The 18350-nt window shown below is 34.0% G+C and overlaps 1 protein-coding gene across 2 annotated transcripts; it reads right to left on the reverse strand.

The window, feature by feature from the left end:
- Window positions 1-814: 814 nt before the first annotated feature.
- METTL22 (methyltransferase like 22) lies at window positions 815-17003 on the reverse strand. 2 transcript variants are annotated; one of them, XM_003763143.4, is made up of 10 exons: window positions 16819-17003; window positions 14775-15152; window positions 13734-13774; window positions 13505-13649; window positions 9298-9369; window positions 8946-8999; window positions 7998-8078; window positions 6481-6583; window positions 4696-4864; window positions 815-1941 (listed from the first exon to the last, which is right to left on the reverse strand). In XM_003763143.4, the coding sequence occupies exons 1-10, from the start codon at window positions 16952-16954 to the stop codon at window positions 1906-1908; spliced, it is 1215 nt and encodes a 404-aa protein (XP_003763191.1). In that variant the 5' UTR covers window positions 16955-17003; the 3' UTR covers window positions 815-1905. The 2 variants fall into 2 exon arrangements, with proteins under 2 accessions (XP_003763191.1, XP_012399656.1); XM_012544202.3 differs by lacking the exon at window positions 4696-4864.
- Between the last annotated feature and the right edge of the window lie 1347 nt (window positions 17004-18350).

Consider the following 18350-nt stretch of genomic DNA (forward strand, 5'->3'; position numbering starts at 1 on the left):
TTTAAAATATTGGTGCAAAGCAGCTTAAATTCCATTAAACTGAGGAATTCAGAATTAAGTTGTAAAACAGAATGATAATATCACATTCATACTCCAAAGAGTGAGAATCTGATGATGTTTTGAATTACAGTGGTATCAAGATTAATTCTTGGTCCCATTTAAAAAAAACATTCAATCTGAGTTGTTTACACATAAAACTTGAATCTACATTAATGCATCAGGTGAATGCCCTGACAATTCTATTGCTCTATGTAAATTACATTTATAGTCATGTACCTAGCAAGGTTGTGAAAATGTCAGAGTTAGCACTGAAATATAACAAAGTGGCATATTCAGTTGAAGAGCTCAGATTGCCATTCTGAACATTAATTCTCAGTATCATCCACAGCTACTGTGTTGTGTTCTGCCACCTTCCTTAATTAAAGTTAAGTATTTCAGTAAGTGATCTCTTAAAGAAAACTTGCAATGTATAAAGTGTCTATGGTCTATCAGGTTTTGCTCACTTGATACAGATTTAAAAGTTAGGCAGAAATACCTATTATGGTTTTTTAGTAAAAAAAATTGATGTGAATATTTTAGCAACAAATTTGGTAAGGATACAGATGCATAAATGAACAAGAAAGATATATTATTTCATTGAGAGATACAGACAGAGAGAGAAAGAGACAAGGATTTGTTAGGTATCTTTTTACTTTGTGAGTAAGCTGTGTAAAGAACATGTTGAACTTGAAGAAGAAGGAAGCATGTCTATCACTTACTATTCACTTGCCAATCAGTGAGAAGTGATAACAAGTTCAGGGACAAACAACATCCAGTGGTCTGTAACAAGATTTACTACAATCAAAAATAAGAAAACCTGGCCCTCTGATGACATATCAGTTAGAATTAGCTAGCTTCTGTGATAAAATACTAGTCAAGCTGAACATCAGTCAGTCGGCAATCCTATCTTGAGGAGATATCCTTATTATTAAGGGCCTACGTTTTAATCTCACTTCTATAAAGAAAAGGGAAAAAAACAATACAGCGTCAGAAGAAATTATAGCCCCACACATTTAGATACATATATGTCCATACGCATATGTAAGTATGTCTGTACATCAGATTAGACATATTCACAGATGAAAGAGGAATCAGGTTGGAGTAAAAGGAAACAAACCAAGCAGTTTAGATTGAGAGAGTAAAGGTTAAATAATCCGAGTACAAAGCAGTTGGTAGCTTTGGTGTTTGCTTCAAAGGATGAAGAACATTTACCTGATTTTATTCATAAACCAACCCATACGTTTTAAAAAGAAGAGAAATTCTGACAATGAATTTTGCTTTTTGCTCCAGAAGCAGTGATATAATGGCACAGAGTCAGATTTACATGCTCTAGATCCCAGATATATTGATTTGTGACAGAGAGAATATTAAATAACAGGAACAGATGAATCTTTAGTGTTGATTATTGTAAATACATACAAGATGTTAACATGGAAAGCACAAAAGCAGCAATACTGAGAAAAACCTCTAGTAAAAGCCTATAATCAGTCTAGCCACCACTGAAGTGCATGGTAATAGTACCTGAGCCATAAAAGAGTAAGAGAATTTTCTTAATTGGATAAAGGCAGGATTCAATGTCTTCAAGAAGCTTCACAAGTGACTAGTAAAAATGGTGGCAAGTAAATAATTCTCATTTAATTTCAAAAGAGATAATACTCTTAAGGCTGTATGGAACATGTTATATAGCAGAAAAATTATCACAAAAATTTAAAAATGATTATATTGTATCAGGCACATTAATCATTTTTAATTATATAAACTAAAGCAAATAGTTTGGTAGCTTTTGATTTCACTAAAAATACAGTTTAGGAAGAACTGCGACAAACTGACTTAGGGGAATATCTTCAGCCTTGTTCACATGAGAGATCAACTTATTGGTGCAGCAACAATCTTCCAGAGTTCCTGGAAGGGAAGAACAGATTTTAAAACTCAATTCTGGTCACTTTAATGAGAGTATGACTTTAATAAAGGGGAATAATTAGCACAAGATTTCTAAACCTTATGTCTATCATATTTTCTATGAGTACTATAAAATTGTTTTAGGAATTGGGAAATTTCTTTATTATTCTGAAATACTTTCATTTAATTGTAGTAAGAAAAGTTGAATCTATAATACTCTTGCAATATAAAAAGGCATTTGGGATTCAAACAATGAAAAATGCCAGAATGAATGTCATCACAATTTCCCCATTTTAATGGGTTTTAAGCACAATGTACTGTAGCTAATGAATCTTGTATAGTTTTTCTTTTGTTATATGCTGTTACCCTAAAAGACTGCAGGTGAAGAATGTAAAACATTAAAGCATTTTTTTCTGTAAAAAACTCATTTGCTAAGGATATGCATAGTACATCCAAACATCAAATCTTTTAATTTAGAAAAATATTGAGAAGCAGGAACATTCAAATGATCTCAATTTCCATACCTGAGCTTGTCAGCAAAAAGGTGTTCACATAAGAAATACATATGAACACACATATGTTTGCTTCTGTATAACACTTATGTAGAATTTGAACAGGTTATTCATCTGTAAGAGTGCATTATGCAAATTACCATACAGATCAGTAATACTTTTAATAAAACAAGGAAGGTTCATACAAGCAACATATATAATTCACATTTTTTGTCAAAAAAAATTTCATGTCAATCCAGTTTTGATTCATATGTTGCTCAGATATATAATTTCAACATGGAGTATCCCTAAATGCTGATAACACTTGAAAAGCCAGCTTTTTTTTAGAGGGGAAAAAAACCATCAGTTTCCTACTCTCATAATGGGATTGACCTTTTTTGATACAAGAAAATTTTCTCCCTTTTAAGACAATCAATAGTAAAATTTTGCAACTATTTTCTCTGTTTCTTGTGATAGCATTAAATACATAATGATGGTCCAGTATATACTTTATGTACATTATAAAAGTAAACATGAAAAAAGACAATTTTCTAAAATACCATTTCTATTTGTGTGTCACTTGGCCTAATCTCAGTATAGGTGAGCAGAAAGCTATCTTTATCACAGGATCAAATAATGGTTATAAAGAGAATAAATACAAATTAATATACAAAGTAGTTAAGGACAAGGTAATTTGAAAAGAAAACATTAGCTTGGGTATGCGTATAAATGTGTCAGAAAGGGCTTCATGTAGAAAGTGCATATTGAAGGAAAACAGGGATTCTCTGAAGTGAGGAGAGAGTATAATCCAGGCATGGGGGATAGCTAGTATAAGGGCAGGAACAAAAGATGGAGTATTGTATGTACTTAAATTTGATTTTAGAGGCAATATAAAGCCACTGTAGATGAATGAGTAGGGTTAGTGATATGGTTACAACAAGGCTTAAGGAGAATCACTTTGGTAGTACTGTGGAGGGTAGATTAGAGGAGGGGAGAAGAAACCAATTTAAATAAGCTAGGTGAAAAGTGATGAGGACCAAATTAAGGTGGTAATTGTGTGACTAGAGAAGAGTTACTTAAGAGATATTGTAGACAAAGAAATGGAAGGATTGGTCAGGTCTGGATTTACAGGATGACAAAGAGAGAGAAACTGATAAAACTGAGATTGTGTATCTAGCAAACTGGAAGAATTGTGGTTCCTTCAAAAGAAATAGCATTGTTTAGAAGAGGGATAATTTGGGGATGGGGAAATGAAAATGAGTTTTGTTTTACACATGTTGAATTTAAGATGTCTCCAATATATTTTTTTTTTTGTTCAATTGTTTTCAGTTGTGTCCAATTCACTGTGACTCAATTTGGGGTTTTCGTGGCAAAGATTCTAGAATGATTTGCCATTTGATTTGCCATTCCTTCTTCAGTTCATTTTACAGATGAGGAAACGGAGGTAAACAGAGTTAAATGACTTGTTCAGGGTCACACAGCTAGTAAATGTCTGAGGCCACAGCTGAACTCAGGTCTTGACTCTAAGTCTGATGTTCTATTCACTGTGCCACCTAGCTATTCTGCAGTATACTTGTGATATATGCAATAGGCAACAAGTGATAGACTAAGATTTAGAAGAGAAAATGAATTTAAATGTATAAATCCAAACCACTTGGAAATAATTAAATTCATGTGACTAATGAGGTCACAAAGTATGGAGAGAAAAGAATGTGCATGTGTCTAGCCTTGAGAAATATTTATATTTAAGAAACATGATATAGAGGATGACCTAGCAAAGGAGACTGAGACATGTTGGGAAAAAGCCAGGAGAATTTACTGTCATGAAATTCCAAAGAAGAAAGTATCTAGGAGGAAAGGATAGTCAATAATAGTAAAAGCATAAGAAATATCAAGAAGGATGAGGATTTAAAAAAAAAAAAAAAAAAAAAGACCAAATTTGGTAGTTAAGAATGCTGATTCCCTGGGAAGGTGGAGGGGAAGCTGACCAAAAGAACAGAGTTGAAAGGGAAAGAAGCAAGGAGGAAATGCTAAGCCTAGTGTTTGCATACTTCACAATTTTTATATCCTAGTCCCTGGGTGCAACTATCTATGCAGAGGAGGAAAAACAAAACACTTTCTTAAAGTACTGTAATTAAGAAGTTTCAGTATGGAGTTTTTTGGCACATTCACATTTGTTTTTTTTCTTTCTGCTGACTAAACAGCTTAGTGGCAAAGCAATTAACTCAGCACATTACTGCTAGTTTACTAAATGAATGGCACTTACCAACTGCTCTATACGTTCATAAACAAGGAACTGGGGGAAAGTAGCTTCAATTGGCTCTACCATAAACTTCATTTTGCCATCTCTGAGTTTCTCTAGATCATTTAGGGAAAATCGAAAATGATTGTAAGCTTCACATGTAATGTCCAAATGTCTAAGTGTGAAGTTTAGTCTGGAAAAAACAAAGAACCATGTGTTACATTGAGGAATTTTTCAAGATATGCTTTTATTCTATAATACTTAAGAGATATTGCCCAACTTCACTTCCCTACCCATTCGACATTATCCCAAATATATATCAGCTTGAATATCAATATCTTTATATGCCTCTATCCCTATTTTTTCCTCTACTGTTTTTGGGACTAGAGGGAAGTCAGATTAGTAAGCTCCATATTTTAGAAAATAAACTGAGCTTATAGGTTGAAATTAAAATTCTCCATTTAAATGGGAAGTTAAAATCTATTTCAGGATAGTTATGATTTTATTATTTTCTGGATCCTCTTTCTCATTTTTAGGCTGAGTCACAGTAGACTTCAATTTGGGGTTAATAATTCTATTGCTCTTTCTATAAATTTAAGTAGTTCAAATGTTAACTGCGAACTTTTATCAAATCTTTATTAAAATGCCTACTAGGTGAAGAGCTGTGGGAGAAATGCAAAGATGACACTGGGTACACAATGAGCAACAATTTTCTAAGATGAAAAAAAAATGCACATATTCTATTAGAACCATCTTAAGTGCAATTCTTTCCATTTGTCTGAATGCAAAATTTGAGTCATTTTTTCTATCATTTGAAAATACACAAAGGCCAATGTTCTGTGTAAGACAAAAACTACGTTTATTTAAATGCCAATGAAAATCAGCAGAAATGAGCCCAATTCCTCAGATACTAGGCCCCGGAGCAGAGAGCTACAGGCACAATATAGTCTGAAAACTGAAGTAACATAGTTGTGTTTCAAATGCCTGGGGTAATGCAGTGATGTTAAGGAGTAAGGAAAAACATTTTAAACTTTACTCGACAAGGGGGAAAAATAGCTGCTACAGTTGTATATATTTATTTCTAGTCTTTCATGTGTATCTCTGAGGTATACACCTTGTTTATTTGTTTCTTCCTATGCTCCTCATTAGCAATCCAGAAAAGGGAACTCCGCTGAACTTGACTGAGCCTTTCTGACTTTGGACTCTATTAGTTATCAAGTAGTCAGAGAAGACTTTGTGGAAGAGGAAAGGAAGCTTAACCCTGAAGAATGGTGAGGAGTCAGTTAAGTAGATGAGGTAACGAGATTTAAGACAAAATTCTCAAGTTGCATGATTCTGGAAGTGGTGCTGTTGACAAATATTAAGTTAGAAAGAACTTGTTTGTGAGGAAAGATAAATTAATTTCTGGAAATGTTGAAATTTAAGTGATGCCAGGAGATCTAGTAGAAATGTTTAGTAGGTAACTGGAGATATGAAAGTCGAGTTTGAGTAAAGGGATAGGAAGCAGATTTTAGCATTAGGGGATAATAATTAAAGCCATGACAATGGATTTTATGAGGAAGAATATGTATGTGTGTATATACACTTATACATATATATTCTTCATCACAGAATCAATATATATGTATGTATGTATGTATGGAAAGAGGGGAGGGAGGGAGAGAGAGAGAAAGACAGGGAGACAGACACAATGATAGAGACAGAGACAGAGAAAGAGATTGAGATTTAAAAGGCAAATTTTTGGTGGCCCATGGAAAAAACCTTATATGTCATCAGTGTAGTATATACAAAATATGAGGCCAAACGTACCTTTTCTCTATTGATAAGTAGATTGTACAAGCATTTTTCAAATTGTGAGTAATTCTGTAGAGTGTTTTAAATAAAGCATCTGTGAGATCATCATCATAAAAAACTGCAAAAATTTAAATAAAAACAGTATATTACCATTTGAAAATTTTCAATCTTCTTAGAATACCTATGAATGGTATATGGAAATCATTCCCTCCCAAAAGGAAACATACAGGTTTTTTTTTTTTTTTTTTTTTTTTTTTTAGTTTGAAAATGATAGTGTGCAATTCATTACGTGCTGTTTCCTCTTAATATATATATATATATATATATATATATATATATATACATATACCCACACACATACACACAACATATTATGCATATTTATATATAAAAGACAAATTAAGCAATTTGTACATTATATGTACAATCATATAAAACATTATTTTCATATTATGTCAAGTTGTGAAAGAAAAAACAGGTCAAAAGGGAAAAAAAAACCCATAAAAAAAAATAAAGTGAAAATAGTATGTTTCAATCTGCATTTAGAATCCATCAGTTCTTTATCTGGATGTGGACAGCATTTTTTTTTTTTTTAATCATTATAGCTTTTTATTTAGTAGTTATATGCATGGGTAATTTTATAGCATTGACAATTGCCAAACCTTTTGTTCCAATTTTTCCCCTCCTTCCCCCAACTCCCTCCCCTAGATGGCAGGTTGACCAATATATTTAAATATATTGAAGTATAAATTAAATACAAAATAAGTATACATTGGACAGCATTTTCTAACTTAAGTCCTTTGTAACTGTATTGGATCACTGTATATTGCTGAGAAGAGCTAAGTCATTCAAAATTTTTTACCATACAATGTTGCTATTACTGTGTAAAATATTTTTCTGATTCTGCTCTTTTCACTTCATATCAGCTAATACAAGTCTTTATACATGTTCATGAAATCTGCCTACTCAATATTTCTTATTACACAGTGGTATTCCATTACATTCACATACTACAATTTGTTCAAACATTTCTCAATTGATCCCCTCAATTTGCAGTTCTTTGCCACCACAAAATATTTTTGCACATGTAAGTCCTTTTCTCTTTTTAAAAAAAAAATTATCTTTTTGGGATACAAACCTAGTTAGTGGTATTGTTGGATCAAAAGTTTTATAGCTCTTTAGGCATATTTCCAAATTGCTCTCCAGAATGGATGGATCATTTCACAACTTCAATAATACACTGGTGTTCTAATTTTCCCATATCCTCTCCCACATTTTCTTTTTCTGTCATATTAGCCAATCTGATAGGTGTGAGGTAGTACTCAGAGTTGTTTAGCAAAAATCTTTTAAAACACTTCATAGAAACACACAGTTTTTTAGAATTGAACTAATACCTCCCTGAGCTATAGAACTGTCTGAACCTAGAATGATCAATTCTGGAAACACCTCTATAATCCAGAAACCAAGTAGAGGGAGTCATACTATATTAAGCATATTAAAAAAAATCCTCTTTATAAGTAATGTTACCTTACCATCAGCTGCCATTATGATAGTAGTGTGAGCATATAAATCAGAAATTTCTTCTTCAGACCAACTGAATGGAACTTGAGGATCTATGCCCATCAAAAAAAAAAAAAAAAGGAAAAATGAAGAGAACATTGTGATTTCAACTTCCCCATTATACTTTACCACCACAAAAATAAATCAGGTTCTCTAGTAGAAGACAAAAGGAAAAAAAAAAAGTACCAGCAAAGCTACTTAAAGGAATATGCTCATTTTGAAGTAAGTAAAGTTTGAGAAATCTAGATTTAAAATCAGTCCTGATCATACTTTAGAAAACTCGTTCAAAGGCACTGGGAAGTTAGAAGAACTGGACTCTAGTCATGGTTCTTTTCTTAAATGTCTATACAATCTTGGGCTTGTAACCTAAATCTTCTGGCTCTCAGCTTTCTCATCTGGGCAAGTTTCATTCATTATCAAGGAACTACAATGTGAAGATCACTGTGATAGCAGCAGGGGTAGTATAATATAATGTCTTCATCCCTTTCAGCTCTTGCTAGGGTTCACTTTCAAATTGTGGACTACGGACAATTACTTTTCTCTATCAGTCACCTTGATCCCACATATCTTTAGTAAATCTAGCAAAGATGACAATTATTTGTTTAAAAGAAAAAAATATATACATATATATACATAGTAGAGCCTCTCATTCAGGAATTCAGCATTTATTCAGGAATAATTTTTTTTCAAATGTTTCTTTTTTTATATATATATTTTACTTTTATATCATATCCATTTCCCAATGCATCTCTTCCTCCCTCCTTCCAAAACAGATTTCTCTTTTAACAAAGAATAAAAAAAGAGACACTCCACCCAAAAAACTAGCAATGATTTCAAAGTAGATAGATGATTTGCTAAGGAAGAGCTGTCGGTTCAAAAGTTTGAAGCAAATATTAAGAATAATAAGGAAACAAACTTACCAGTGCACAAATCATCTTTTAGCCAATTCAGTTCTTTAACTTTAATTACACCTCCTGTTTATGCAAAAAAATACCAAATCACATATTAAAAATTGGGAAAGTAGAGTTAATACATGTGGAGAAAAAAGTATCCTAGAAACACATTGAGCTTGAATCCAATAACTAAGGAAAATGACTTTTCTACTTGTCTGGTAGGACATATCAAAGAAAGTCAAAATCTAGAATCTATATAGATTTTTTTCCCACTATTAAAAACAGTCTGAAAAAATGTGATTTTATTTTATGAAAACAAAACAAAAACCAGATTTTAAAAACCTTCTCACACAAGTACAAAATATCAAATGAACTTCACCTGCTGTTGCAGTTAGGTTCCTGTTTAGGGCAACATTCCGTTCACACATAGCCAGGAGATCTTCACCCACATCTGAAAGTGCAAGTTTGAAAACATTTTTCAGTATGAGAAATGATAATAATTTATATTCTAAAGCTTTAATTTGGGGAAAGTCTTAATAATAAAGATAGGGACAAAATAAAATTATAGAAGATCATATTATGTTTACGTAAGGAAAGGATACTGAAGGTATAGAAAAACTTCTCCAGTCTATCTGAACTCTGAAATCAGAAGAAAAATTCAATGACCTTGAAGAAGGGACTCCGAAACTCTAAAACTGCTAAACTCCTAGATGGAGAAATTCTCCTTGGACCCTTCCTGAGGGAAACAAGATAAACAGCTTCATTCTGTTATCTAGGTTGGTTCAGTGAGGAGCAAAAGGATTCCAACCCTATAGAATAAAAGAAACTCATTCAATTCTATTCAAATTCCAGCTCAAGCTGAAACCACTTCCAGATGGCCAAATTGGGACTTCACCAACTAACCCCCTTCAGCTTGTAGCCAAAGCTCCTATTATAAAAGAGCTGACCTAAAATCCTCTCTTTGCAGAGGATTTAAACATGTTATGCTATGCCCAAGGAAACCTCTGCCCACTGGCATATTATTCTCTTCCAATGTTACCCTCTTTTTATCCTCACCTATTACCCTAACAAGACTTTATGCCTCTCTGTTAGAATTTCTAATTTTGTTATGCTACAGTTCCCTTTTAATGTCCTGACCCAGTTTCTCCAATTGTCCTATTTAGTTACTCTGTCTCAGGTTATAACTTTTCCCTCTTAGTGTTTGATGAGATAAAGGTTTTATATCTTTAGGCTATAATCATTCCTTCTTAAGGTTGACAGGATAAAGGTCTATCCATTTTAGACATCATTAGAATATCAGTAATCTCTCCAGTATCTCTCTCCATTGTGTCCTAGATGCCTCCCCTCATTAGGTTATCCCCATCCAGGTATCTCCCCCATTATGTCATTGTTCTTGTTACCCTATAAAAATCTTGCTGTTCCAATATTCAGGGCTGGATTCTTTGAGCTGATAGTCTTGTTCAACCTTGGGACCAATCATGAATCCATTCCCAGTAAATCTCTCCATTTAATAAACCTTTAAATTGATCTCTAATCTCTGTCTTGCTCAGTTTCTCCAGCATTACAATTTTATTTCCCAATCCCTATAATAAACCTCTTTTATCAATCTAGGTTTTCGGGTTTGTAATTTCCTTTACAGAGAATCTCTGTGCTGCCAGAAGAGAGTTCCCCAAAACTCCCTACCCTTGCACCGAATCCCAAGAGGGTTCAAGAGAGCCAAACCTCTCCTTTTGGTTCCCTGAACCCCGAACTTGTCACTAGACCTTATCATTTATCTCCCTGAACCCCAGACATCCTAATCTCATTTTGGTTCCCTAAATGGACACCTTATCATTTGGTTCTATTATGCCACAGTTCTACCTCAGTTTTCCTGCACTAGTTTCCCTTATTGTCCTGTTTCCCTGAATTGTTCTACCTCAATTTCCTTAACTGTTCTGCCTCAATCCCCTTAGTTGTAAAACCCCTCTCTGGTCCATTAAGACTGAAGACTATTTGCTCTAAGGTTATAAATTGTCAATGTGAGGCTCAAGATGAGGGGGAGATCAGACTTCCTGACTCCAACCTCCTTCTGCCCTCAAGAATTTATGACACTACCCCCTCTAAAATATTCCAAAAGATAGGACTATCCCGGATAGATACCTCATTGACATCTTTACTTCTGTTTATTCAAACATCCTGACTCTGGCTTTTAGTAAGAATTTATAGCCTCCCCCCATCCTGACAGAACCAAATGATTCTGTAAAGAAGTTTCCCACTTCTTTTCCTTTCTTTGTTCGAAAAAGATATATAAAGACTTGGGATTCTCCCATTTGTCACTGGATACTTTGAGCTGAGAGTCCTGTCCAGTCAATTATACTCTCCAATTAATAAAATATTAAAAACTCTCTAATCTCTATCTTGCCTCAGTTTCTCTGGCATTCCCTATGAAAGGGAATCCCAAAACCTAAACCTCATCATATTTTTGGTTCCCATAGTGGGAGCCCCAAAAACTAGACTTCTTCTCATCAACCTTATTTATAATTATTGTTTTTTCTGAGGGTAATAAAAAACTGTCATCATGACAGTTTTTATACTAAAATATGTGCTTAAAAGACAGCTAATCAGAGGGAGAATAGCTATTATTTAGTCACAGATCAAATTAAAATATTCATTTAAAATTCTACATATCTCACCATTAACCCTTCCTATCATTTATACTTGAAAGTTTCTAAGTCATTTCTGTGACATGTTCTTTTTCATTTGTTTTAGTGGATACTTCTACTGCGATCATACTGACCTAAAGAAACTATAGTTTTTTTTTAAAAAGTAATTTTCAAAAAGTAATGTTTGAGACTATATTGCACCTGATGCACATGGAAAATGAAGTTTCTTTTCTATGTATGCTAAAAAAAATACATTTCAGTGTTTTTAATAATATGTTTACAAGAAATCAATGCTACTTTTATAATTCTGCTTTTGATAAAGAAGTCAACCATGTGATCTAATCTTACTGTTTTAAGGCAACAGATGTAAAAAACAGAAAAAATAAGTTGCCTTTGCTATAGTATATAAAAGATTAAAAATATGGAGTTGTAATAAGCTCAAGTTAGGCTTCTCAAAGTTTGTTATGAATAGACTGGAATAAGGAAAAGTTTTACTTGGAAATGAATCATTCTCCTAAATAATACACAGAAGATTCTTAACATCCTCTTTATATAAGGAGATATTGAGCCTCTAGTAAATAGTGGCAAGTGTTTTAATACAATGAATCAGGTAATTTTAAAGAATATCCCTCACTGCTATTTTGGATTATGGAAAATATGACCTATTAAAATTTTTAATTTACTTGGGGAAGAGGTATTATATAATTATAGGATCTCATTGGAAAATCAAAATTGAAATTAATATAGGTTTATAGCAGCTGGTTACAAGACTTTAAAAATTCTTTTGTCTAATAACTGTCTTCTATTGAAATTTTAAGTGACACATTTCCTAAAGAATGATTCTTTATGTAACATTCACTTGCTTAAATTTGAATTTAAATGTCCTCAGAAAAAAATATTTTCCCCCAAATATAAACATGAAAGAGAATACTCTTTCTAGGTGTTTCGTGCTGTTCGGTTAATTGTTTGTAGCAAGGAGGAGATGGGGGCAAAGTTCAAGTAGCCAAATTACACTTTCTAGACCTGTTATCCCACTCACCCTACTGTGTGTTAAAAATCCAAGATGGCAAGTGAACCAAACAATCTTCTATTAACTGCAAATTCCAAAACACAAAAATTTAGGTGGAAAAAATGTTAGTCCTTTCTAAAGTTAAAAGCAACAAATCAAGGCTTTGACTAAGAGTTGGTAGAACTGGGTCTTACCTAGCACAATAATTAAATAACTCTTTGACCTCGAGTAAACTACTTCCCTTGGTGGGAGGGGGAGGGGGGAATTTACCCATCTGTAAAATGAGATTGACTTAGATGATCTTTATGTCCCTTCCAGCTCAAAAATGCTATGATTCACCTGGAAGAGGCACAGAAATGCTTTCTCAAGAGATTCTGAAATATCCAAAAATTCTGCCTGCTCATATTTAATATTAAATGTGGTAAAAAGAGAAATTAAAGGAAATCATCTTGAATAACTGTCTCAATATTGTGGTTTCATTTAGCTAATCTTTTTGAGAAGTAAACATTTGTTATTTATCAAAAATTGGGAAGGAGAGGCTGGTATATACTAAGTGTTCATTATAGACTTCTAATCATTATTAACCCAACTTTTGTAACAGAATTTGCTAATAATAAGGAAATGAGAAAAGGCATGTATTCCTTTTCCCCTCCTATCTTTTACCCCTCAATTTATGCCTCTTCTTTCCTTTTTCAGTTGGTAAGAGAGTGATAACAGTACAGTCCTAAAGGGGTTGCGTTTCTATCTGGTTTTGATGTAAAGCTTCAGGGTCACTTTGACAATAAAGATCAAAATCAAGGTGGGGAAGGGGGAAGGAGAGAGAGAAAGTCAGGGTAATAAAGAAAAATCAATAGTTGCTTGCTTTCAATTTTCAATTTGTGTGCACACTTTAATAATACTGCTATTTTATCTTAAATACTGGAGACACAAAGTACCTGTGCAGTAAACAGTCTTAGCAACCGTTGCTGTGATGATGCTGGCAATCCCAGTTCCTGCCCCAAGCTCAAGCACAGTGCAACTTTTGAATAGGTCACATTGGAACAGGATGTAGTCAGCTAGAAGGAAAGCTCCTCGCCATACCTTCAGGGCACAAGTAAAACATAGGGTCAAGCTTAGAGGAAAGTTCTAAGATGCTAAAGACAAAAAACAAAAGAATACACCTACCTGTTTACCAACATCTTCAAGAGGGGTGGCCATGGTGTGTTCTGGCAAAATGAAAAACCAAAACAAAAACACCCACAGTGAAATGAGGGCTGAACAAAAACTATAATGTCAAAGGAGATGTTAGAATTACATTTAAGTCTCAATTAAAAAAAAAAAACAAAAACATGATCATATGTTCTTTGAAAATAGGTGAACAAAGCTAATTCTAAGGAGAAAGAAGACAGTCTTGATTTTTAAAAGTTAAGGGTTTTTTTTTGCTCTTTGTTCATAAAATAAGTATCCAACAGGCAAGAATAACAGCTCTGAATTTTAAAAGTGGACATATTCCAGGCTTATTATTACTGTGCTAAATTACTATTGGTACCTGAGGCAAGGGTAATTTAAAAACCAAAAAGCACCCTTCTTCTCATTCTATGCTTCCAAACTAATGGCTAGTAGCAATTTAGGTTAGATGAATTTGTGGCTAGTAGGTAAAACAACTAACCATGTATTTATTTTTAATAAAATATACTCTTGTAAGAAGGCATAAAAATTTAATAATCCAAACTGCCAAAACTTAGCCATCAAGACGAATGTAATTCAGAAACATAGTATCTAGAATGTTACTAAGGCAGGTTTTAACACTCCTTCACTCACCTGAGGTACACTTGATTTTTGAGACTTTATCTATCACTAGACTTTATTGAAGGATTACCACATATACTGCCCTATTTTTACATTCTCTTTACGTTTATAGAGATCATTTAAATTTTCACCTCCAGCCTTGAAACAATAGAATCTTCAGTTCCCCTAATTGCTTATTTGACATCACCACCAATATATCTTGCCATGATCCCAAATGCAACATCACCCCACCCCTCCCTAAGCCAGTAACCAATTTGTACGTGTATCAAAAGTACCTTATTTTTCCAGGTACCAAGACTTAACAAAGTGGAGAGTGGATAATCAGTTAGTGGAAATTTATCAAATGGGTTCTTGCATAAAGAGGAAGTGGATAATGTTTCTACAATCCTATAGAAGACACAATTCTTGCATATTTACCTATTTTAACCATACTATGACGGACATTTTCTTGCACTTCTTCACTGACATTTTCTGCTCCCTGGGTTAGAATTTTAGGATGTATCTTATTTCTTGACATTTCTTTTTGTTTTGTCTCAGAGAAAGTCCGTGGTCTTCTTACCACTTCTAAGTCACCATCATTATCCAATAGAGCTTCTATTCTCATACAAGGGTGAATTTGAGTTTCATTTTTGTCCAGACAATCTATACCATTGCTATTCTTGCCACAAGATTTCTGTATACTTCTGTAATCAAGTGTATTATTTTCTATTTGAATGTTTTTTTGTTTTTTATCTTCAACTTGAGTATCTTTCCAAGGATCTTTCTTCCACAGAAGTTTGAATTGTGACAGAAAAACTGAAAGATAAAACAGACACATATGGGGCAGGGCAATTTCTCTCTTGGAAAGTACTAAGATATTTGATAGTATTAAACAGAAAGCTTGGAATGATGTTATGCCACAGTTCTCTTTTATTGTCTTGACTCAGTTTCTCTAATTATCCTGACTCAGTCCTGCCTCAATTTCCCTGCTTCTTAGTTCTGCAAAACCTCCCTTCCCTCTTTATCAGAATACTTGATAAGGATAAAAGATCTTATGTTTTAGAATATCAGAATGCCTCTCCCCATGCCAAGCTATTGGAATGTCAGATACTATCTTATCATGAGCTTCTCCCCATGTCCAAGGTGCCTCCCCCTGATTATGTCATCTCATCTCTGGTGGCTCACCCCACCTGTCAGAGTCCCATTCCTGCTCTTAGTATCCTGACTCTGCCCCTGCCCCAGTCTACCCTCTGCGTCTGAGCTACGTGTATATATGTCATTGAGAACTCTGATTGTTCACTGGATTCTTGGAGACCATAGTCTCATTTCAACCCTGGGACCAAACCATGGATCCATTGATCCCAGTATATCTCTCCATTTAATGAATTATTAAATACTCTCTAATCTCTATCCTGCCTCACTTTCTCCAGCATTACAATGATAGCATGCATGCCCACAGGGTTCACCCCCTGGGATGAATAACTTGGAGGAAAAGTTCAGCATTGACTATACCTTTACAATTTGGTATTCAAAAACTGAGATGAATTTTAATGAGCAATTACAAGATATTTCCATAAAACCAAATAAAATAAGACCTACATAATGTAATTTCAGAAAAGTTCAAAAGTATATCATTGAATACATTTTGGTATACAGCATGATAATGACATGAACAAACAGCAATATAGCACACAGGAACCTCAAGACAATGCTCGAATTATATTCAATTCAGAACTCCACAGCTAAAGAGGTTTGGAAATTTAGAGAGATTTTAGATCACAGATTCTTAAATTTGTGTGTGTGTGTGTGTGTGTGTGTGTGTGTGTGTGTGTGTCCTTGATCTGTTTGCAGTCTGCTGAAGCCTAGGCTCTTTTGGAGTTCATGGAGATCATGCATTAAAAATCCCTGCAATTTAGATAATAGCTATGAGATGGATGTTAAAGATTGGCACTTAAACTCTTTTGAGAAAAGTTCCAAGGAGCTACTTGGGGGAAAAGGTTAAATAAAAACAAATCCTAGTGTTTCTATATTTAAATGATCCATAGTTATATAGAGGGCAGTGGTGAGTAGTTCATTATCTCTAAAGAAAACAAAATGATAAGAGATCTCAGAAGTCATTTACCCAGAAGTCAAATACGGCCTACTATTTTACAGATAGGAAAGCTGGGGCCCAAAGGGATTAAGTGACAAGGTCACTCAAATCACAGAGAGAAGAGTTAGGATTTGAGCCCAGTTCCTCAATCCTGGATTTTTTTCCATTGCACCATACTTCGATCATAGTCAGAAAAAAATTGGCTTTTTTTTTCTGGTTGAAGAACTCAATGTGTTGCTAGTTAAACAACTCCACATTCTTTTTTTTTCCCCAATCAGTGTTAAGATGAGGATAGATGATTCTATTTTGAGGGATGGCTTGGCAAATCAAATGCAAATGGGAAACAAACACATGAGATTAATCTTTCTCTCCTGAGCCTTTTGTCCTTACCAGGTTGGCCAACAGCATTCAGGCGCACCATGAGGTGCCTTTTGTTTGGGGTGTTTAGATGTACATCAGACAGCACAGTATCACTTTTAAATGTAATTTCTTCCATAGTTTCCTCCTCTTCTGGATCCACCATCATGCAGTGTTGTTATTAATCTGTATAGGAGCATCTACAATGAAAGGATAATTCCCTTATATGAATGTTATGGAATATTACTGTTCTGTAAAAAACGACCAGCAGGATGATTTTAGATAGGCCTGGAAACCTGATGGTAAGCGAAATAAGTAGAACCAGGAAATCACTATATATGACAACAAGACTGATCAATTCTGATAGACATGGCTCTCTTCAACAATGAGATGATTCAAACCAGTTCCACTTGTTCAGTGATGAAGAGAGTCATCTACACCCAGAGAGAGAACTGTGGGAACAGAATGTGGACCACAACATAGCATTCTCACTCTCTCTGTTATTTGCTTGCATTTTGTTTTCTTTCTCAGTTTTTCTTTTTCTTCCTTCTTGTTCTGATTTTTCTTGTGCAGCAAGATAACTGTATAAATATGTATACATATATTGAATTTAACATGTATTTTAACATATTTAACATGTACTGGACTACCTGCTAGCTAGGGGAGGGGGTGGGGGGAAGGAGGGAAAATTCAGAACAAAAGGTTTTGCAAGGGTCAGTATTGGAAAAATTACCCATGCTATATTTTGTAGATAAAAAGCTTTAATTAAAAAAAAAAAAAAAAGAAAAAGAAAAAAGAAAAGATGATCCCTTAATGAAAGGCTATTACAAATGAAAGTTTCTTATTACCCACATAACATTTATCAAGAGGTACTTAGAAATATGCCCTTGAGGTGGTTTGGCCTTCAAAAAGCATTTATTAGTGCCTTTTTATGTGTGACAATAAACAGAGAGGTGTGGATTATATCATAAGCTAGCCTCAGAGTCAGGAAGACCCAGGTTCAATAATTCTGCCTTTGACCCATACTTTCTGTATGAACCTGGATAAGTTAGGATCCTGAGCAACTGTTTTAAGACTATAAGTTACAGAACAATTGGTGCAAGGGAAGAAGGAGTTTACTTATTAGGGGTTTCCCAGACCAGTGAAACTGCAGGTCTCATCTTAAAAAAAAACTGTGTAGCACAAAATGATAGGCACTAGAGCAGTGATTCTCAAAGTGTGGTCTAGAGAATCTTGGAGGGTGGAGGGAGGTCTCTTGAAATCCTTTCAGTGCATTTACAGATTCAAAATTAGTCTTTATTTCTAATATGTTAAATATCTATAAATATAATCCACATAAACAAAAACTCTTTGGAAAGATCCTCAGTATTTTTTAATAGTATAATGAGATTGCGAAAAAAGTTTGAGAACCTCTGCACTAGAGAGTCAAAGCTAACTATAACAAGGTCTTCAAAGACATTATAGTTAAATAGTGGTGATAAGACAAGTATACAAATAAATATAAAACAAATTAGACTATTTAAGAGCATAAAGGCATTATAATCTATTCTGAGAGATGAATGAGA

Source organism: Sarcophilus harrisii, chromosome 1 (assembly GCF_902635505.1).
Source record: "Sarcophilus harrisii chromosome 1, mSarHar1.11, whole genome shotgun sequence".
In the NCBI taxonomy this organism is placed as follows: Eukaryota; Metazoa; Chordata; class Mammalia; order Dasyuromorphia; family Dasyuridae; genus Sarcophilus; species Sarcophilus harrisii.

What these genes read in the sequence shown, in the direction of transcription:
- METTL22 (XM_003763143.4), bottom strand. Translation starts at nt 16,954, where the DNA reads ATGATGGTGGATCCAGAAGAGGAGGAAACTATGGAAGAAATTACATTT. An exon ending in TTGAAGATGTTGGTAAACAG is followed by an intron (nt 13,650 to 13,733) that starts GTAGGTGTATTC and finishes TGTGCCCTGAAG; the next exon opens with GTATGGCGAGGAGCTTTCCT. An exon ending in TAAGACTGTTTACTGCACAG is followed by an intron (nt 9,370 to 13,504) that starts GTACTTTGTGTC and finishes TTGCACTTTCAG; the next exon opens with ATGTGGGTGAAGATCTCCTG.